General features: G+C 65.0%; 1 protein-coding gene across 1 annotated transcript in view; it reads left to right on the forward strand.

The window, feature by feature from the left end:
- Positions 1 to 19,676, forward strand: part of UNC13A (unc-13 homolog A) — a 38,686-nt gene extending 19,010 nt beyond the window's left edge. The window contains exons 19-44 of the mRNA XM_063357874.1: positions 287 to 456; positions 940 to 1,055; positions 1,160 to 1,323; positions 1,574 to 1,724; positions 3,770 to 3,838; positions 3,974 to 4,063; positions 4,567 to 4,701; positions 5,056 to 5,189; positions 5,398 to 5,483; positions 5,761 to 5,887; positions 5,984 to 6,080; positions 6,219 to 6,362; positions 6,909 to 6,992; positions 7,280 to 7,357; positions 7,611 to 7,699; positions 7,846 to 7,998; positions 8,150 to 8,273; positions 11,669 to 11,707; positions 12,781 to 12,810; positions 13,990 to 14,046; positions 14,231 to 14,311; positions 14,451 to 14,598; positions 15,672 to 15,728; positions 17,172 to 17,264; positions 17,342 to 17,501; positions 17,784 to 19,676. Of these exons, the coding sequence (XP_063213944.1) occupies positions 287 to 456; positions 940 to 1,055; positions 1,160 to 1,323; positions 1,574 to 1,724; positions 3,770 to 3,838; positions 3,974 to 4,063; positions 4,567 to 4,701; positions 5,056 to 5,189; positions 5,398 to 5,483; positions 5,761 to 5,887; positions 5,984 to 6,080; positions 6,219 to 6,362; positions 6,909 to 6,992; positions 7,280 to 7,357; positions 7,611 to 7,699; positions 7,846 to 7,998; positions 8,150 to 8,273; positions 11,669 to 11,707; positions 12,781 to 12,810; positions 13,990 to 14,046; positions 14,231 to 14,311; positions 14,451 to 14,598; positions 15,672 to 15,728; positions 17,172 to 17,264; positions 17,342 to 17,501; positions 17,784 to 18,072 (2,965 nt within the window). The 3' untranslated portion in view covers positions 18,073 to 19,676. The remainder of the gene's footprint in view (positions 1 to 286; positions 457 to 939; positions 1,056 to 1,159; positions 1,324 to 1,573; positions 1,725 to 3,769; positions 3,839 to 3,973; positions 4,064 to 4,566; positions 4,702 to 5,055; positions 5,190 to 5,397; positions 5,484 to 5,760; positions 5,888 to 5,983; positions 6,081 to 6,218; positions 6,363 to 6,908; positions 6,993 to 7,279; positions 7,358 to 7,610; positions 7,700 to 7,845; positions 7,999 to 8,149; positions 8,274 to 11,668; positions 11,708 to 12,780; positions 12,811 to 13,989; positions 14,047 to 14,230; positions 14,312 to 14,450; positions 14,599 to 15,671; positions 15,729 to 17,171; positions 17,265 to 17,341; positions 17,502 to 17,783) is intronic.
- The last annotated feature ends 621 nt before the right edge of the window (positions 19,677 to 20,297 follow it).

Consider the following 20,297-nt stretch of genomic DNA (forward strand, 5'->3'; position numbering starts at 1 on the left):
CTGCCCCGGTTGAGGGTGGAGGGGGGCTGCTGGGGTTACTGGGAATGCTGGTTTTGTGCCATGGAGGGTTTGGCTCCCAGCGACGGGGGCTGCGTTTGGGCTGCCTGGGCACGGTGCAGAGCCCTGCCGAGCCCGCCGGGGAGGGTGGGTGCCCCCACATTCGCTCTCTTCCCCAGTTCCTGCCTGGTGTTGGGATGGTCCCTCTTGTTTAGGGAAACAGAGGCTGGGGAGAGGCTGGAAAGGTTTCCCTGCTCATGCTGGGGCTTCTCCCTTCTCCCCTCCCCAGTGAGTGCCATAACTCCTCCGACCGCATCAAGGTCCGGGTCTGGGATGAAGACGACGACATCAAGTCCCGCGTCAAGCAGCGCTTCAAGAGGGAGTCCGACGACTTCCTGGGCCAGACGATCATCGAGGTCCGGACCCTGAGCGGGGAGATGGACGTCTGGTACAACCTCGGTAACCGCCTGCCCCGGCCCAGCCAACTTGGGCTGGGACCCCCATCCCTGCGCTCCCGGGGGGGCCGTGCTGCCAGCCAGGGCATGAAGGCTATTTCAGCACACTGGTATGGGTTCTGCTGTTAAAAACGCTTCATATCGAAAGCCATTGGGATCAAGTGTTTTCTCAGGGTCGGTCTCAAAACCCTTTGCCCAGGAGGTCTGGAGCACCAGCCCTCTGCAGAGGGGAAACTGAGGCACGGAGAGGCCACATCTCTGTCGTGCCTGGAGATAGGGGCAAATCCCTCTCCGCAACGCCTTGGTGCATGGCACCCTGGCACCCTGGCACCCTGGGACCCTGGCTGCTCTCAGCGCTGGGCATCCCGCTGGCCCCAGCCCCAAGAGCCCCTCTGTGCCAGAGCCGCCTGCCCCTCCTTGGGGTCGGGAGTGAGCAGAGTTGCTTTGGGGAAGCCTCATGTCTCGTCCCCTTCCCTGTACCCCACAGACAAGCGGACAGACAAGTCGGCCGTGTCGGGAGCCATCCGGCTGCACATCAGCGTGGAAATCAAAGGCGAGGAGAAGGTGGCCCCCTACCACGTCCAGTACACCTGCCTGCACGAGGTGAGCAGCCCGGGCAGACGCGGGGGGAACGGCCCCCACCCCAGCCATGCCACCGAGCCCACCACCAGCCCCACGCGCCTGACCGGACTCGTTTGTACCTCCAGAACCTGTTCCACTTCGTGACGGATTTGCAAAACAACGGGGTGGTGAAGATCCCCGACGCCAAGGGGGACGACGCCTGGAAGGTGTACTTTGACGAGACGGCGCAGGAGATCGTGGATGAGTTTGCCATGCGCTACGGGGTGGAGTCCATCTACCAGGCCATGACGTGAGTCCCTCGCCCGCCACCCTGCTCAGAGCGGTAGCCCTGGGTGGGGGCGACGCTGTCGGCATCTTCCTCCCCTGCTGCCGTTTCCACCCGCCTCCCCGCCACGGGCGCGGAGATCCTCCTTTAGCTCGTCCCGCACCCGGACACCCCTCCATCCCCTTCCCCGTGCCTGCACCCCAAACCCCGCGCCCCTTCCTAGAGCCAGCCCCTCCCGCGGCCCCCCGCCCTCACCTTCCGCCTCCCTCTGCAGGCATTTTGCTTGTCTTTCCTCCAAATACATGTGCCCAGGGGTGCCGGCGGTGATGAGTACCCTGCTCGCCAACATCAACGCCTACTATGCCCACACCACGGCCTCCACCAACGTCTCGGCCTCCGACCGCTTTGCCGCATCCAATTTCGGGGTAAGTCCGATGGTGCGTAAACACTTCTTCCTTCTTCTCTCTCTTCTCTTGGGAGGGGGCGGGGGGCTCGAGGGGCAAAAAGGGCCGTGCAAAACACCCTGCTCCAAACTGCAGGCGGGCAGCGGGGGCGGGGGGGGGGGGGTCAGCCCCTGCTTGGCCCCGAAATTCATCCCGCTTACCTTCCAAGAAGGAAAAGAGCCACCTCCTTCCTGGCAGAAGGTCTAAACCTGCTTCCCAAATTATTATGGTAAAACCGTGGTCGGAGCCGGAGCAGGCCGGGATGCTGAGCCGGCAGCGTGGCAGGAGGGGGGAAACCTCGGTGGCAACATCCCAAAGAGGTGGCAAGGAGCCATCCCTGCGGCTCGCCGGGAGTTTTGCACAGCCCTGTGCGCTTTGGGCGCACCCCGGCACCGCCGCAAACTCGCCCGGCTGTGCCAGCACCCATGGGTGCCCGCCGGGTGCCGCGCTTTTGGCCAACGGGGCGAGTTTGTGCCGGGGGCCGGGTGCGTCCTCGGGGGTGTGGGGCTGAGCTCTCGCCCCGGCTCCCCCCGTGTCGTCCCAGAGGCAGCAGGCGGTTGCTGCGGACACACACGGGTCGAGCCAGGATTAGTGCCCAGCTCCGGGTCGGGAATAGTGCTGGGTAGCCAGGGACGCAGACAGCGCTGGGCACAGCTCCCGGCAGCGGCTGCATTGGATCGTCTCCCAGTTCCTGTTGCAGGGGGTAGCTAGAGCCAAGCGAGCTGCGCCTCCAGGTCACGCAGGAGGAGGAAACCGTACGGAAAAGAAAAGAAAAAAGAAAAAAAAAAAAAAAGCACCTTTTCTCTAACATGGAGGGTTTTAAAAACTTGTTTCTTTCTCTTTTTTTAGAGAGCCTAAAGGTTGGGTCCTAAAGTGCCCGGCCGTCTCGCTTTAACCCCGAGTACCCGTCGTGTCCAGTTTTAAAGCGCTGCAGCCGTTGGGTGGCGGGGACGCACGGTCTCGGCCCAGAGCCTGGCTTTGCCGTCTCCGGCGGGCGAACGCGCCCAAGGTTTGCGGTCGCCAGTGCAGGCTGTGGGCTCGGCTGAGCCGCAGCCAGGCGGGCGCAGGACTCGCTGCCCTGTCCCGTCCCTTTGTCCCGTATCCCCCCAGGATTCGGGGCGCTGCTCCGGGCTCTCCGGAGCACTACGGGACAGTCCTGACCCCACACACCCCATGCTGGGGGGTGAACCCAGGGCTCTTGTGGGAGGCCATGGGGTTGTTCGAAGTCCCCCTTCAGCAGAGGTGCAAAGCGAAATGCCTCCCGACAGCGTTTTGGGGAGGATTTGGTTGCTTCGCCCTCAGCTCTGACAGCTGATCCGCAGCCCAAGGTGGGATTTGCATCCTCCTGCCCCGCACTCCTGGGCTGAGCTGAATTAAAGCCACTCGGCCCCGGTGCAGACCATTTACCTGGGGTTGTTCCCTGCCCGCGTCCCTCGATGCAGCCCAGTCGGGCGAGCGAGGAGCCCACGGAGGCGTCCAGCTCCCGGGGGCCATCCTGGCCTTGTCTCGAAGCAGGTCGGCCCCAAAGGTGGGCGGCCGCTGCAAGAGCCCAGCTGCTCTTTTCCCTGCCCTTTTTTTCTGAGCTCTTTGAAAGCTTCAGTCCCGGGGCCACGCGGCCGAGGGCCACGATCCCGCACACCCTCTCCCTGCCGCTGCCCCGAGCCCAGGGTTCAAGCGGGCAGGGCAGATAGAGCATCCCAACACCGTGAAAGGAAAGGGGATGTGCAGCGTTGCCTCTCCATCCTGTACCGTGCCCGGCACGGCCACACGTACCCCAGGAGCCATCGATGGGTGCCAGTGAGCCCTGGCCATCAGCGAGGACACGCTCTTCTCCGTGGGCGTCCCGTGTCCACCTGCAGGGCTCCAATGAAGGAAGGAAGGACAGCAGGATAGCAGGAAGGAGAAGGATGAGAGCTGGGGGTGGCACGGGGCGGGCTGGGGGCAGAGAAAGCCAGGGGCAGTGGGGAGGGGGGACGGTTCTTGCCGCCTTTCCCCCGTTTACCTGGCTCCGGGGCGTTTCTCCGCAGAAGGAGCGGTTCGTCAAACTCCTCGACCAGCTGCACAACTCGCTGCGGATTGACCTCTCCATGTACCGGGTAAGGTGCCTGCCGTGCCTCAGTTTCCCCACCCGTCTACTGATGTCCAAAACAACAGGCGGCTGTTTTCTCCCCCTCCGCTCGCCCCTGTGAGAGTTCTCTGTGCAGCTCCGCTCTTTTCTTCCCCTTCGGCAGAACAACTTCCCTGCCAGCAGTCCCGAACGCTTGCAGGATCTCAAGTCCACGGTGGATTTGCTGACCAGCATCACCTTCTTTCGGATGAAGGTATTCACAGAATCAGAGAGTTTGGGTTGAAAGGGACCTGAAAGCCCACCCAGTGCCCTGGGCAGGGACACCTCCCACCAGCCCAGGTTGCTCCAAGCCCCGGCCAACCTGGCCTTGAACCCCTCCAGGGATGGGGCAGCCACAGCTTCTCTGGGCAACCTGGGCCAGGGGCTCACCCCCCTCACACCAAACAATTTCTGCCCCACATCTCATCTCAATCTCCCCTCTTCCAGTTTCAAACCCTTCCCCCTCGTCCCGTGGCTCCCCTCCCTGCTCCAGAGCCCCTCCCCACCTCTCCTATAGGCCCCCTTTAGGTTCTGGAAGGTTGCTATAACGTCTCCCCGGGGCCTTTTCTTGCTGGGGCCCCACTCGCCCCATCCCACTGACCCTCGCTGGCCCCGGCTCCTTGCAAGGTTGGGTCACGCTGGCCCCATGGCAGCTCCCGGTGGGCTGGCCGGGGCTGCGGGGCTGCCTCCAGCGCTGTTCCCTCCCCGCACCCCCAGGTCCAGGAGCTGCAGAGCCCCCCACGAGCCAGCCAGGTGGTGAAGGACTGCGTGAAAGCCTGCCTCAACTCCACCTATGAGTACATCTTCAACAACTGCCACGAGCTCTACAGTCGCGAGTACCAGACGGACCCGGTGCGTGGCGTGCGGGGGAGCTGGGATGCACTGGGATACTGGAGGGGGGGGGGAGGGAGGACGATGACACATCGCTTCCCCCCGCTGACATTCCCCATCCCCTGCCCTTTTCCTTCGCACGATGCTCCTGCTCCCTCTCCAGAGCCCCGAGCCTTGGGCAGGGTTGGAGCCCCACTGCTGCGGGGTTGAGACCGGGGTCAGACAAGTGTGGCGGGCGGGGTGGGGGGGGGGTGGGCTGCGGGGGGGCCTTCAGGGTGTTCCCAGCGCCCTCCTGCCTCCTTGTGAGCCCCGGCCACGAAATTGAGCCCCACAGGTGGGGTGACCGGAGCCTCCGCTGTATCCCCATCCCTCCAGGCTAAGAAAGGCGAGGTGCCCCCCGAGGAGCAGGGCCCCAGCATCAAAAACCTGGACTTCTGGTCCAAGCTCATCACCCTGATAGTCTCCATTATCGAGGAGGACAAGAATTCCTACACGCCCTGCCTGAACCAGTGAGTAGGTGCTGGGAAAGGGGACGCTGCATCACACGGGGGGGATGCCCACACGGCGGCAACGGTAGTGTTAGTCCTTTGGAAGAGGGTTGTAGCGTCCATTCTACAGCTGGGGAAACTGAGGCAGACGGGAGGGGTGTGGGGGGACACACGTATCTCCAAGCGGAGGGCTGGTCCACCCTGTGTCCGCGCTTTCCCCCCGCCCCAGGTTCCCCCAGGAACTGAACGTGGGGAAGATCAGCGCCGAGGTGATGTGGAACCTCTTTGCTCAGGACATGAAGTACGCGATGGAGGGTGAGTCCCCCCCCCACGCCGCCCCAAGCCTGGTGGGGAACCAGGCAGGAGCCGCGCTCTGCTCCCACCTCTCCTCTTCCCTGGGCATTTCACCCCCTCATCAACACGGTGCCCAGCTTAAATTCCACCCAAGAAGCTCTTCTCTTCACCCCATTTACCCCGGCATCCCCGGAGCTGCCCTTTGCCGGGGGAGGGGGGGGGGGGGGCTGCCCCCCCCCACCCCCCAGGTTTGGGGCTGGAAGCAACCCCAGGTGCAACGCTCGCTTTCCCCGTGCAGAGCACGACAAGCACCGCCTGTGCAAGAGCGCGGACTACATGAACCTGCACTTCAAGGTGAAGTGGCTGTACAACGAGTACGTCACCGAGCTGCCCTCCTTCAAGAGCCGCGTGCCCGAGTACCCGGCGTGAGTGCAGCCCTCGGGGAGCGGGGCGGGGGGGGTGCCCGCCGGCCTTGCGGGGCTGGCCGGCCGGCCTCACCGGGGACGGGGACTCTCTTCCAGCTGGTTTGAGCCCTTCGTTATCCAGTGGCTGGATGAGAATGAAGAGGTTTCGCGGGATTTCCTGCATGGAGCGCTGGAGCGGGACAAGAAGGATGGGGTATGAACAAGAGTGTCGGTGGATGCAGCCGGGGCGGGGAGCAAGGGGCTTGTTCCTCGAAGCCCAGTGTGTCCCCATCGGGACACATCGGGACATCCCCTCCCTGCCTCCTGCTGACACCACCTCTCGCTCCTCCAGTTCCAGCAGACGTCGGAGCACGCGCTTTTCTCTTGCTCCGTGGTGGACGTCTTCTCCCAGCTCAACCAGAGCTTCGAGATCATCAAGAAGCTCGAATGCCCCGACCCCCAGATTGTTGGGCACTACATGCGGAGGTTTGCCAAGGTGGGCAGCTGCTGGGGCGGGGGCCGCTGGGCCAGCAGCACCCCTGGGAGCGCGGTCCCAGCCCTGGCCTGGGGCTCCTGGGCTCTCTCTGCCACCTCCCGTCCGGCTGCGGGCAGCGGCACAGGTTGCACCACTTCTCACAGGGATGCTCATGCAAACGTGCCGTGAACACACCCTGTGGCTCTCCCAGCTTCGCTAGCGCGGGAGATTAGCTAATTAATGAGTTAATTGGTTAATTAGTCTAGATTAATTTAATGCCACCGGCTCGCTGCAGCGCGGGATAGAGTTGCACGTGAGCTTGGTGGCCGATACCTTCACAGCTGTGCTGGAGCTGCCCGTGGAGACCAGATGTGCTGGATCTGGCTCCCAGTGGCTGTGCCCACGCTGCTCCCAGCGCGTCTGTGGGGCCGCAGGGTCTAGGGGGGTCCCAGGGTGTATCCAGGCGTTGGGTTGTTTCACTGCTGTGGGACTCATGGTCTCCTTCTCTCCTTCCTTCCTCCTCTTTGCTGCTCTCTGGGCGGGTCCTGTCCCTCATTTCGGCTGCAGACCATCAGCAATGTGCTACTCCAGTACGCTGAGATCATCTCCAAGGATTTTGCCTCGTACTGCTCCAAGGAGAAGGAGAAAGTGGTGACGTATCTCCTTTCTGCTTGCCACCCGCCCGGTGCTGCCAGGCAGGGCTGTCCCCCCACGGTGACCCCAGCCACCACCTCAGCTCCAGAGCTGGAGCTGGTCCCCGTGACGCAGGTCGTGCCCCCGGCCTCTGTCCGATGGCCATCCCTGGAGTGCTGCCAGGCAGGCCTCCGTGCCGTGACTGCCCTCGTGTCCCCCAGTGCAGGGTGGGAGGGACCCGGGGCGGTGGGCAGCTATTCCAGTCACATTTGTTGGTGCTGACCCTCTCCATTCTGCCCCTCCAGCCCTGCATCCTGATGAACAACATCCAGCAGCTCCGTGTCCAGCTCGAGAAGATGTTTGAAGCCATGGGGGGGAAGGAGGTGGGTATTGGGGGTCTCCAGGAGGGGCTGGATCACTCCCTTCTCTCCAGAGGCAGCCCCTTCCCCGGCTCCGCAGCGCTGGGAGGAGACCCCGGTTCCTCAGTCCTGTGTGGGCTCACACTCTCCCACCCCATGGCCATGATGGATGGGGCTTTGCCCTGCACAGGGGTGCATTTGGGGTGCAGAGACCCTCCCCGCCATCCAGGGCTGGGCTAGGGACTCTGACAGCTTCTCCAACCTGTCCCTCCTCCAGCTGGACACAGAAGCCAGTGATATCCTCAAGGAACTGCAGGTGAAACTCAACAACGTCCTGGATGAGCTGAGCCGAGTCTTTGCCACCAGGTACACCCAGGCGAGGGGACGTGGGTGGTGGGCCAAGGAGAGGTGGTTTGGGGTCCAGGAGCCTGGGGCCAGGCCGGGAGCTTTGCTCAGCCAAGCGGGTCCTGGGCGCAGCCGTGGGGGATGCTGAGCTGCGTTGTGGTCCCCAGTTTCCAGCCACACATCGAGGAGTGCGTGAAGCAGATGGGCGACATCCTGGGCCAGGTGAAGGGCACGGGCAACGTCCCCGCCAGCACCTGCAGCAGCGTTGCGCAGGATGCTGACAACGTCCTACAGCCTATCATGGACCTCCTGGACAGCAAGTGAGTGTGGGGGGCAAGAGGGACCCCCACCCTCCCCAATGCCCCTTACCTGCCCTGGGAGTGTGGGGGACCTGCAAGGTCACGGTGACCGGGCAAGGGGTGGCGTCAGGGGTGCTGTGCCAGGACCTTCAGCCCCGTCCCCTCTCTGCAGCCTGACGCTCTTTGCCAAGATCTGCGAGAAGACGGTGCTGAAGCGGGTGCTGAAGGAGCTCTGGAAGCTGGTGATGAACACGATGGAGAAGACCATTGTCCTGCCCCCACTCACTGACCAGACGGTGAGTGACAGTGAGGGGAACCAGGGACAGGAGACCCTGGAGCTGAGATGCAGGTGGCTGATTGGGGCCAGTGTGGGACATTGCTGGCCAGGTGCCTTCACTGGCTGCTGAGGGGGTGGGGACTTTGGCAGCAGCCCCAAACCTGCCCCCAGCTCGTGGCCAGGGAAGGGATGGCGGAGAGAAAGGTCATCCTTGACCCAGGTGCCTGCTGCAGCCCAGCATCCTCCTGGCTGGCTTTGCCGAAGGACCTTCCTGCCATCTCCGTCGTGGCACCAGGAGGAGGCACTGGCCCCTTCCTCTCCATCCTCCCTCTGAGCTGGGGCAGCATCCCATCCCATGCCACGCTCATCAGCTCCGGCTTTGGGCACGGTCCCCATGCCAGGAGGTGAATCAGGAGGCTCTGGGAGCGCGGGAAGCCGCCACGTGTCAGCCGTGCTGTGGGGCTGGGGTCGCCTGGGGAGCAGGGACTGGCGTCGCGGGGATGGAGGTGACGTGGGGATGGCGGGGGGGAAACGTGTTCCTGCAGCAGGGCTGAACTCTTCCTTGCTCATGGGCTGAGCAGACGAAGCCCAGGGAATGGTCCTTCCTCAGAGGAGGTTGCCTACAGGCTTCGAGGCTCCGTATCACATCGCTGTGTGTCTGTCCTCCCCGCACGTAGCCGTGCACCACAAAGTTTCCCAAGGCGGCTATTCCAGCAGGGAAGGGTGACACCAAGGGCTCTGAGCCAACCACATATCTGTCCTTGTCACTCTCGGTGGCTTTTTTCGCTGTCACAAAGCTGGGCTCAGGCTCTTACTTGGAGTCCCTGGAGCCACTGGCCGCTGTGGCACCTTTCTGGGGCTGTGTGGCCCCTCATGCTGTGTCCGTAAGGGGCAGCGCATTGGCGACCTGTCATCCCTCAGTGGTGCCACCTCACTGGCACCTTCTCACAGCCCAGAGCCCAGCTCAGGTCAGCCCTGCGTCACTCCCGGCCAGGCTTGCACACTCTGGGCCAAAGGTGGCCAAATCTAGCAGGACTGCCGGTGCCACTGGGTCCCAGTCGCCACCCCAGTCCCTATCTCTGTCCCTTCCCGGCCATGTGTGGCTGTGCCATGTTCTGGAGGCGGCGAGCCCTGTGCTGGGGGCAGAGGAGGTGGCACGGACATGCGGATCTGTTGGGTGATGTTCCTGCGGGGGGAGGCTGTGCCGGGGCTGGTCCCTACGGCAGGGGACAGCCCGCCCAGGGTGGCTCTGAGCTCCAGCCCGGGGGTGGCTGGGCAGGTTGGTGGCATGGGGCTACGTGTCAGAGCCGAATGTCGAGTGGGATCTGCCGAGTCCCTGGGGCAGAGCCCCCTGCCACAGCGAGGAAGGACTGGGCAGGTTGGGATGGGGCCATGTCGGGGCTGTGGAGACCCGCGGTGCCGGTGGCAGGGCATCAACGCCGAGTACTGTGGCACGTCAAGCTGGGGGACACCGCTGGCTCTACCGTCCCTCCTGGCTGGCAGGGCGGGGGGCGGCCGGGGCTGGTACCCTGCCGTGGGGCAGCTGGGGCTGGGGAGGATGGAGGAGGGGGCCGACACTCATGTCACGGTTGTTCTCTCCAATTGCTCCGCTCGCCTCTCAATGGCAGATGATTGTAAGTACGGCGGCTCCCTGTCTGTCTGTCTGTCTGTCCGCTGTGTGTCGGTCCTGGCCTCGCCGGTTTTTGTCTTGTGTGGCTGCCCGCGCCCTGCCCACACCCTCCTCTGGCTCCCGACTTGGTCCACCTCTGTGGTCCCCATCCTCGTGCTGCCCGCTTGGCACTGGCTCCTGGCGGGCACTTGCCCGTGGCCCCAGCTGGGTTCAGGGGGGTGGAAAGGTCCCGGCCGGATCGGCGGCGCCTGGATGCGGGGAGACGCAAGGGTTAGCCGTGGGGTGGGAGGGGACGGCGATGGGGCAGTGCCATGTAATCAGGGACAGACAAACCCAGGCTGATCCCATCGTCTCGCTCCGTGCTGAGGGTGAGAGAGGCCGAGGTCACTGGAGACAGGAGCGGGGGGAGCGGCGCGTGCCTGGCGGTCGGGGCTGCTCTTCCCGACCCCTCGTGCCTCAGTTTCCCCTTGAGGCCCTGGCTGGGGTGTGATGGTGGGGGCTGAGGGCAGAGGCTCGTCCTGCCTGCGGGGAGGAGCATCTCGCTGGGACACGACGGGCCTTGCCCCGGTTGCTCGGCGGTGGGGCAGGTTTGATGGCACGAGTTGTGAGAGACTTTTTCCCTGGTTGGGATCCAGCCCTGGGAGCGGGAATGCCTGGGTCCCCCCGCGGCATTGCTGCTGGGTCCGTGCACGGCTCTGCCGGAGCAGTTTCCTTTGTCGTCTTCCACTCGGTCTGAGGCCGTGGGCTTATGCCCCGCAGGGCAAGGGAAGGGCCACGTCCACCCCCAGTCCTGCCCCCACCCCTGCTGTGGCCGCAGGCACCTTCACAAGAAGGACGGTGGTGCAGGCGCCGGCGGTTGGGTGCTGGGTGCCAAACCCTGCGGGGACAAATGCCCGTCCCATGTCCCCCAACACCTTCTGTTTCCAACAGCAGCATTTGGGGGCGGCCCGGGGCTGGTGTCAGCTCTGTGGGGTACAAGGTGCCTCAGTTTCCCTCCAAGAAACCCTCCTGGTGGCCCCGCTTGGCCCTAACTGTGCTGCTTGTCCCTCCCGCAGGCTCCCCTGCCGGCTGACCCCCCCTCCCCGCTACCCCCTCCTGATTCAGCTGTGCCCCAGCCCGCCCCGAGAGGCTGGTCAGGACCCCCCCACATTGGCACTGCTGCCCCATTTTGCACCGGTTCTCTTGCCGCTGCGGGGCCTGGGCCGGGGGGGCTGTCGCTGGGCCCAGCGCTTGCGTGGACCAGAACTCCGCGTGCAAAACCCCAAGCAGAGCTGCCCCCCCTGCCCCGCCCAGGGCTGGAGGGGACGTGGGGGCACTGGAGGCTGCCCACAGACAGCGCCTCCTGCCTCCCTATAGCCCAGTGGGGACCAGTTCCCTCGTGGGCTCAGCATCCCTGTATCCCAGCAGGGACCTGCTGCCCATAGGCCCAGCATCCCAGGGTGGGGACCAGCTCCCCACCAGTGCGACGTCCTGCATTCCAGTGGGGACCAGTTGGCCCAGCGTCCCAAAGACGCCAGTCCCTCACTGACCCGGCATCCCTCTGGGGACCAGCCCCCCACTGACCCAGTATCCCAGTGGGGACCTGTCCCCCGTAAGCCCAGCACCACAACAGGATCCGGTCCCCTGTTGGCTGTCCTTTAGGAGCTCAGCGATGTCGCCGCTGCCAGCTTGCGGCCCACCCCGTGCGCCCAGCCTTGCCCTGCACCCCCCCACCCCCCACCCCCGTGTCCTGTCCCATGCTGTCCCCAAACCCCACCGCTCAACCTCTGACATTGCTTCTACAGGGCACGCTCTTGAGAAAACATGGCAAGGGGACAGAGAAGGTAAATAGCTGTGGGTTCCATGTGTGTCTTCGCCCCGTGGCCACGCTCGTGGCCCCACACCCGCCTGCTGTGGAGGTCCAGGCTTGTCCGTGCTTCCTCTGTCGTGGTGTCTGGATGTGCCGTTGCCTGCGTGGCGTGTTGTCGTGTTGAGGTGTGCCGTCTTGTCTGGGACATGCTGCCTGTGTGCAGGATGGGGGCAGTGACCTGTTTCTGTGTGTCGTCCGGGGTAGGGACCGGGTGTCGTGGCGTGTTTAGCCCCCGTGGGTGGATGTGGGGGGTGTTACCCATCTCCGGGCAGGGATGGAGTCCCCCGGCGCCCAGCTCCCCTCCAGGCACCTGGCTGGGACACATAGGGACAGGGTGCCCAAGCACGGGAGATCCTGGGCACAAACGCATCCCGCTGGTGGGGGCTCGGGGAGAGGTGACACCCCCCCCCGCCCCGGCCAGGATGCTGGGCCGTGCTGGGAATGCAGAGGACACGCTGGGGGCCGTGGGGCTGCTGAGATCCCCTGGACCTCCGAGCCCTCTTCCCCCTGATGCCTGAGGGGTCTTGGCAAGGCTCCCTGGGCCCCAGAACTTGCCAAAGGGGCTTTCCTCTGGCCACACGGGCTGTCCCTCCGTCTGGGTGCGCCCGCCGCCGGGCCGCCTGCTCCCAAAACCCGGCTCTCGGGAAGAGCAATGCCGGCATCTGTCTGGCAATGCCTGTGACTCCCCCCCTGGCTCCCCCTCCTCTCGCAGGAGACACTGTGGCTCCTGCCCCAGTTTGCTGAGCGGGCTGGGCGAGCTCCTCTCCTCCACCGGCAGCTGTTTCCCCAGCCCCAAACAAGGTGGGGGAGCAAGCCTGCCCCCCCCCACTCAGGGAGAGACCGGGTGCACCCATCAACGGTTCGCACAGGGCTGAGCCTTTGCAGGTGTGAACCGATGCCGAACCAGCGGCACCAGCAGAGAACTGGGCGCAGCCAGAGGGGAGTGCAGGGCCAGAGCCCCCACGGCCGGGGGGGATGTGGGGGGCCCGGACCCGCGGCTGGCGCTGCTGGGGCCACCAGTAACTGTCCCTTGCTGTTCTCTTCCAGAGCAGGGTGAAGCTGCCCAGTCACACTGAAGTAAGGACATGGCTCTTCTGCTCCCCACTTGGCTCTGGTCCCTCCTCTGGCCTCCTTCCCCTCCCTTGTTCCCTGTGCTGTGGGGTGTGGGGGGTCCCAGCTCAGTACAGTGTCCCGCCGTGCTCTGTTTGGGTGACACTGGTGTCCCCAGCTCCCAGCCTGTCCACCGGCTGGGGGAGACGGGGACAGCAAGGAAAAGATTAACGGGACAGAACTTGGGGGGGGGGGGCGGGGGAGGGTGCATAAAGGGTTAATGGGGGGTGTAAAACGAGGGCATTGCGGGGGGGCAAGAAGGTAATGGTCAGTGGGATAGATGCTGGGGTTTCTCGTTGCTGGGAAGAACTGGATCTACTGGTGCCGGGAGGGGGAAGGAGGTGGGAGTCGCTGGCTCTGCCCCACTGCGTCCCAGTTTACCCAGTTGCACGCTGGAGGGCTTGAGGAGAGCGTGCGCTCAGCCCCGGGAGCGGCTGCCAGACCAGGGAGGTGAGCAGGATCTGCCCGTGCCATGGGGCTGCGTCCCCAGGAGCCAGGCCAGTGAGCCCATGGAATGGCTTCATGGCCCCTGCCCGCGAGGGTGGCCCAGGGCAGGCGAAGGTGGCCGGGGGCTCCCATCCGTGGCGGTCCCTGGGGTGCAAAGGGGCTGGGAACCTCTCTGGGGCCTGGACTGGGCAGGGATCTGGGTGGCCGGGGGTGTTTGGCTTGGCTGCCCAGCGCCGTGGGGTACAGGGGGACCGTGCCACATCCTCCCCACCCCCGCTGTCCCCCTGCGCTCGCTCTCTGCCCCCCCCGCCCCGATGTTGTACGGTTGTCCCTGCGGTGCCAGCGATGTGCCGCACCGGGCTCTGTTGGATGCAGAAGCGGGTGCCACAGGGACAAGGGATGGGGACCCTCGGGCCAAGCTGCTTGTGCCGAGCGGGGCGTGAGGTCCCTGATGCCAGGGTCATGTCCTGCCCTGGGGTCCCCACGCCCCCAACCGCACACCTTGTGCTGAGAACTGGGAGCTGCAACCAGCTCCCCGCACTCGCATCCCCCTGCCTGGCACGGCTGGGGGCCCCCGGGGCTCTCTGAGGGGGGGCCCCTGGGCTGCAGCAAACTCCTGGCACCGTGTGCCCGGCCTGGCCATGGCACCCCCAGCCCGGCCGCTCACGGGGGCCGTTCCTGTCTCTTTGCTCTCTGCAGGGCACGCAGATGATTTTCAACGCAGCCAAGGAGCTGGGGCAGCTCTCCAAGCTGAAGGTGAGGGCTGGGAGGCTGGGCTGGGTTGGAGGGGGCGGGGGGGGGGGGACACGGGCGGTCTGAGCCCCTCTGGGTGGCACTTTGCAGGCTGGCCCTGTGGCAAGGACCCCAGCAGTGCTCGATGGCGGGGGCGAGGGGAGCGGGGCCCTGGCGCCATGCTGAGAGCAGGATTCGTGCCCTGCAGGACCACATGGTGCGGGAGGAAGCCAAGAGCCTGACCCCAAAGCAATGCGCAGTGGTGGAGCTGGCGCTGGACACCATCAAGGTGAGGATGGGCTACAAAGGGGCGTCCCTGGGGGCTCTGACCTTGAGGCACAGACCCAGGGAGGCGGGGGGGGGGTTTGGGCACCGGGGGGTCTCCAGCAGAGCCGCTGAGGACCCTTGCGGCTGTTTCCCCCCTCCAGCAATACTTCCATGCCGGCGGCGTGGGGCTGAAGAAGACATTCCTGGAGAAGAGCCCTGACCTGCAGTCGCTGCGCTACGCCCTGTCCCTCTACACCCAGGCCACCGACCTCCTCATCAAAACCTTTGTGCAGACTCAGTCTTCGCAGGGTAGGATGCACCGCCCTGGCCCCCCCCACACCCGGGACCCTGCCCCACGGCCAGGGAACCCACCCTGCCTCCGTCGCGGTGGGGTTGGGGGTCCCAGCCAGGCTCACGGAGGAGTGGGAGGGATGGGTGGGGAGGGAAAGGCTTTTTTCCTCCCGTGGTTTGCAGGTGAAGAGGGGCCATGGGTGCCCAGAGGCAGCCTGGCACCCCCGGGTCCCCCCACCAGCAAGAAGAGCGTGTCCCTAGTGCCAGGGCATGGCTGGGCTGGCACAGAAATAGGGCTCGTGGGTGGGGGAGAAGGTCACCCTCTGGCCATGTGTCAGTGTTTGTCCCCTCTGGACGGCCCCTGTCACCCAGCACGGACACCTCTGGTCCGGCGTTGCCGGGCTCGGCCGAGCGGTGCCAGCCTGGCCCCGGCTCAGACCTCGCGCAGGATCGGCGGGACCGGGATGCTGTGCCAGGGGCTGCCCTGGGCACGCTGGGTGCCCCACACACCCCACGATTTGGGATCCATCCAGGGTGCCAAGTGCCATCTCGGGCCCTGCCCACCCCCTCTGTGAGGGTGCTGGGCACCCTCTGGGGCACGACTACCCCTTGGCTCCAAACGCTGCCCTTTATTTTGTCCCTTGGCTGCTGGAGGAGGGGACAGAGATGCTCGGTGGCAGTCATGGGCCATCGCACAGTGCCCCAGCCAGGCTCGTCTGTGTCCTCGGGGAGTGGGACGTGCGTTTGCTGTCTGTGCGTCTCCTGCAAGGGACGTCTGTCCTGTCTGTGCCTCCTGTGCCAGCCGTGTCGGGGGCGTGGGGTTGGGTCCGGGGGGGTGCCAGCACCCCTGGGTGCCGTCCGGCCCCAGGAACAGGGCTCGGAGCCGGCTGGTGCCTGGCGCTCCCGTGTCGCCGCAGTGTTGTCCGGATGCTCGGCCGTCCGTCTGTCTGCGAGATCTGATCTTTCTTTCTCTCTGTTTGTTTTCTCCTCCCTCTTTCACTGTTCCCGTCCCTCACGCACGTCGTCTCCTTCCTCCTCTCTCTGTCTACTCTGTGCCGTGTCTCTGTCTCTTTCTCTCTCCTTCCCACTAGTTCATGGTGGGAAAGGTATTAGGTTTACCCTTAGTGAAGAAATTTATCCTGAGAAGGGTACGTGTGCTGCTCGCCCGCCCCTGCACCTGCCTGCCGCCGCCGGCCTGGGCTAGTAACAGTCCTGGCACTGCGGGTCGGGGTGGCCAGGAGCCCTGTCCCAGCGCCACCGGCCTTGGGGACCCCTTAGCATGGGCGGAGGAGCTGAGCTCAGCCATATTGACCACCCCGCCGGCCCGGGGAGGGGACGCCGTGCCCCGTGGGGATGGGGGCACCTGCCTTGGCTTGCAAGCGCTGGGCACCCCACATTGTTCCCAGTGCTGCTGCTGGGGGTGGGCACCGGCCACGACCGCCCTGCAAGCTGTCCCCACGGGCAGTGCGGCCCCAGTGTGTCCCCCTCCCATCCCCTCTGCTGCCAGAAGGACCATTACTAGCCTTGCTCCGGCGAGCTCCGTCCGCCCGGCCCGGGACGTGAGGAATGAGCCCAGCTCCACGGGCCCCGCTTGGCCTCCATCCCACCCTGCCGGAGGGGCCGGGACTGCACCCCATGCTTGGCCTCCTGTCCCCAGACACGCCCCCCATCGCCCGCCATCGCCTCCATTTCGGCTCAGCATGCGGCGCTGCCCGGGTGGCGGGTGCCTGGGGTGGTGGGGCGCCGGGGGTGGGACGGAGGATGGAGAGGAGAGCGTGCCACCGCCAGCCTTCCCCCACCCCCACCCCCCTCCCCCCGCCACCCCGGCCTGGCACCCCCGTGCTGGGGGGGTCATGCGGTGACACGCGGGGATGTGGCCTCCTTCGCGCTGTTGTTTCCACCCTGGGAGCTTTCCGCTGAGCTCGGTCTGATCTCCTCGGCCCCCTCTGACCCACGGAGCCTGTCCCTCTGCCTTGCACCCCCTCCTTCGCCCATGGGTGCATGCAGGGCTCTATGCAGGGGGGGGGTGACGCGGGGAGGGGGTGGGCTGGGCTGTTGGTCGCAGGTCACCCAAGTTCCCCAGGCTCGGGGGCCCCCCCCCAGGGCTTGATGTGGTCCCTGAGATGGACGGAGGGGATACAAGAGGGATGGAGGGGACACAAACCTGGCTGCCCTGTGGCACAAGGGCCAGATTGGGTTCCCCCCCCCCGCCCCGCCCAGGGCTGTGCTCGTGCCATGCACGGAGCACTGACACGGGCCCCCTGCCCCGTGCCCATAGTAGGGGGAGCTGGGTCACTGTCCCCTGCCCCGTCCCAGCCAGGCGGGCAAGGGAGGCTCACTGGGCCCTGCCGATGTGGGGTGGGGTGGCAGAGAGCCAGCCTGGCGCTGGGGGTGTCCTGCCGTGCCCCAGCCCAGCCCGGTGCCAGCCCCACGACTCTTGGGCAGAGGCCACACTGTGCCAAATCCCACTGCCCACCCGCCCCCGCCCCACGGCGGGTGACCTGCCTCCTCCAGTGGGGTTGGTGGTGGGCAGGGGGACATCGGGGACACAGAGGGGACGGGCACTCACGGCTCCTCCCTCTGCCACGCAGGCTCTGGTGTGGATGACCCCGTCGGGGAGGTGTCCATCCACGTGGAGCTCTTCACCCACCCCGGCACTGGCGAGCACAAAGTCACTGTCAAAGGTGGGTCCTGCCGGCTGGGGTGCCAGGCTCTGGCAGGTGGCAGCACCCCACGAGCCTCACGTGTCCCCTCCTTGCAGTGGTGGCTGCGAACGACCTCAAGTGGCAGACGTCGGGCATCTTCAGGCCCTTCATTGAGGTCAACATCATTGGGCCCCACCTCAGTGACAAGAAGAGGAAATTCGCCACCAAATCCAAGAACAACAGCTGGGCCCCCAAGTACAACGAGAGCTTCCAGTTGTGAGTGGCACCGCGGGGCTGGGGACGTGGGGCAGGGCTGGGGGATGTGTGTCCCCTCTTGGGGGGTCTGCCAGTGAGTTTGCTGGTCCCCCAGGGGCTGGTTTAGATGTTTTCTCGTCGGTAAAAGCAGGGACTGGGGAAAAGGGAAAAAACCAAAAGGGTTTTTAGGGGCGGTGGGGAGGCAGCACCCATACAGGGTGCTGTTGCAGAGCCAGGGGGCTTGGGAGTGTGACCAATCCCCCCCCCCGATGCCAACACTGCCTGTCCCTTGTCCCCCCACAGCACACTGGGGACGGAGACGGGCCCCGAGTGCTACGAGTTGCAGGTGTGCGTGAAGGATTACTGCTTCGCCCGGGAGGACCGGACGGTGGGCATCGCTGTCCTGCAGCTCCGCGACATCCTGCAGCGACCCGGCTGCGCCTGCTGGCTGCCCCTGGGCCGCCGCATCCACATGGATGACACCGGCCTCACCGTCCTCCGCATCCTCTCCCAACGCAACAACGACGAGGTGGCCAAGGAGTTCGTCAAGCTCAAGTCGGACACACGCTCGGCCGAGGAGGGCAGCAGTTAAACGCCTTCCACACACACCCCCCCCCGGCCCCAGCCTTCACCCCCCCCACACTCCTGGCCCCTTTTCTACAGCATCCTCCAGCCATGTATAAGCCATAAGAGCGGCCACGAGAGGAGTCTCCTTCCTGGCCCTGGTGTGGGTGAGGGACAGACGTGGCTGCAGTGACAGACCCCCTCCTGTCCCTCTCTTGGCCGGACTGGCTGCGTGACAGCGGTTCAGAGCACGGCCGTGTCCCCATCCCACCCCGACGGGAAGGTGCGGGGGCTGGTGGGGCTGCAGGGAAGGGCCCCAGACCAGGCCATGGGACAGACCTGCCCCTTCCCAGCCTGCCTGAGATGGAGGAACCCCCATTGCCCATCCCTGACCCTACCCTGAGCCCCAAACCTCATCGAGCGACACAAGGAAAGGGCTGGGGGTGGTGTCCCATGCCGCCCTGGCGTGTTGGTGAGCGGCTGGCGCAGCACGACGGCCCCTTGTCCCCAGCCCCTCCAGCATCGCTGGGCGCCCTGAGGGACAGGGAGGCTCCCACCCACTGAGCACCCTGTACATTTGTAAATAGCTGTACATACACGGGGCAGGCGGACGATGTGGCTGTGGCCTGCACCCGGAAGGGCTATTGGGGCTGTTGGGTTGGGGCCGGGGGCTGGGGGGGGGACACAGCCCCCACATGCCCCGCACAGGGGACCCTCCCTGACTGGCGGTGGCATCACCGGGGCCGGGAGCGGCAGGGAGCAGCCCCCGGCCCGTATCCTGTCTTCCCTGCCTTGCCACTACCGTGGGCTGCCCCACTGCCGCCCCCCCCCACCTCCAGGGTACCAGGGCTTGGGGGCGAGGGCTGGGGGCACTGGGGCAGAGGGACCCTGGGCTGGTCCTTTTGCTCTGGCCAGTGGGGACCAGCCATCCCTGTGCAGTGCAGCAGCACCCAGGGGACCTCCTTGGCGCAAGCAAGACCCTTCCCACCCCCCCCCCGCCTCAACCCAGAGGACCCGCCCCCCCCCCCCCCCCCCCAGTCTCTCATTAACCACCATTTCTGCGTGATCAGTGGTGTGCGTGTCTCGTGCGAGTGGCCAGGGTGCACGGTGCCGGGGATGGCCACCCCAGCTGGCCAGCTTGCCTGAAGTACCAGGGAAGGCAGAGGCCTGATGACCCCACAAGTCAATATACCTCTCTCAGCCCCCTCCCCATCCCAAAACAGGGTACCCCCACTGGCCCCCACGGTCCTTTTTCTATAGGGTTTGCCCGGGACCAAAGGGTTTAGCTTTCCTCTCTCGTTTCTGTTCAATGTTTACACCCCTTTTCTAACCGCTGCTCCCGCACGGCCGGGCTGGGGCTCAGCCCCGCACCCCCCCCACACCCCCTGCCCATGGTGCCCCTGGCCCCCTGCCCCCTCCCCAAACTGTCCCGTTCGGCATGTGATTGAACCGACCAATTCTGCTCCTGTAGCACATGTGTCACCGATGCCTGTGTGTCTGTACCACCCCGTGCGGCACCGCCGGCGGCGGCTACCATGGATGCATGACAGTGAGATGTTTTGCACTATTTTGAATTTTTTGGGCTCTGTAAAAATATTTTATTATAACTGACATTAAAAAGCACACCCTTCACTGTGGCTGCTGGGGGCGGGGGGGGGGCAGGCAGGGGCTCTTCATCCCCGCTCCCACCCCAGTGCGGCACCTTTAAGGTGATCCCTGAGGATAAACAGCTGCAGGAACTCCATCCGCGCTCAGCCTCACCAAGGGCTGCATTTCAGCGCACACACACACACCCCCACAGCCCCCCGCCCTCGACTTCGCAAAGCCCAGCAAAAACTGAGCCAGGAGGAAAACTGGAGTCTCCCGGTGCCGGGGTTTGGGCCCAACAGTCGCCCCACATCTCTCTAAGGAGAGGGAGAGACTTATGAGGTTAGAAGAAACTAAATTACTTTAATGAAAATATTAATAAAATAATATACAGGATCTACAAAACCAGTATCAAGCTCGCGGGACGACGATCACATCCCCGGCAGCACCGGAAAGGCCCAGACTGGACACGGTGATGGACGAGAGCTGGATTCCAGAACGCATGGATCGGGAACAAAGGCAGACAAACAGTGTCCTCCTCGGACACCGGCCATTGAAGACCTGACCCTTTGATTCCTCAGCTTTTATACGGCGATGGGATGGAATACCCTGTTGGGCAGTTTGGGGGTCACCTTTCTGTCGGCTCCTACAGACCGCTCAGTCTCA

The sequence above is a fragment of the Chroicocephalus ridibundus genome, chromosome 22 (genome assembly GCF_963924245.1).
Source record: "Chroicocephalus ridibundus chromosome 22, bChrRid1.1, whole genome shotgun sequence".
Classification (NCBI taxonomy): Eukaryota; Metazoa; Chordata; class Aves; order Charadriiformes; family Laridae; genus Chroicocephalus; species Chroicocephalus ridibundus.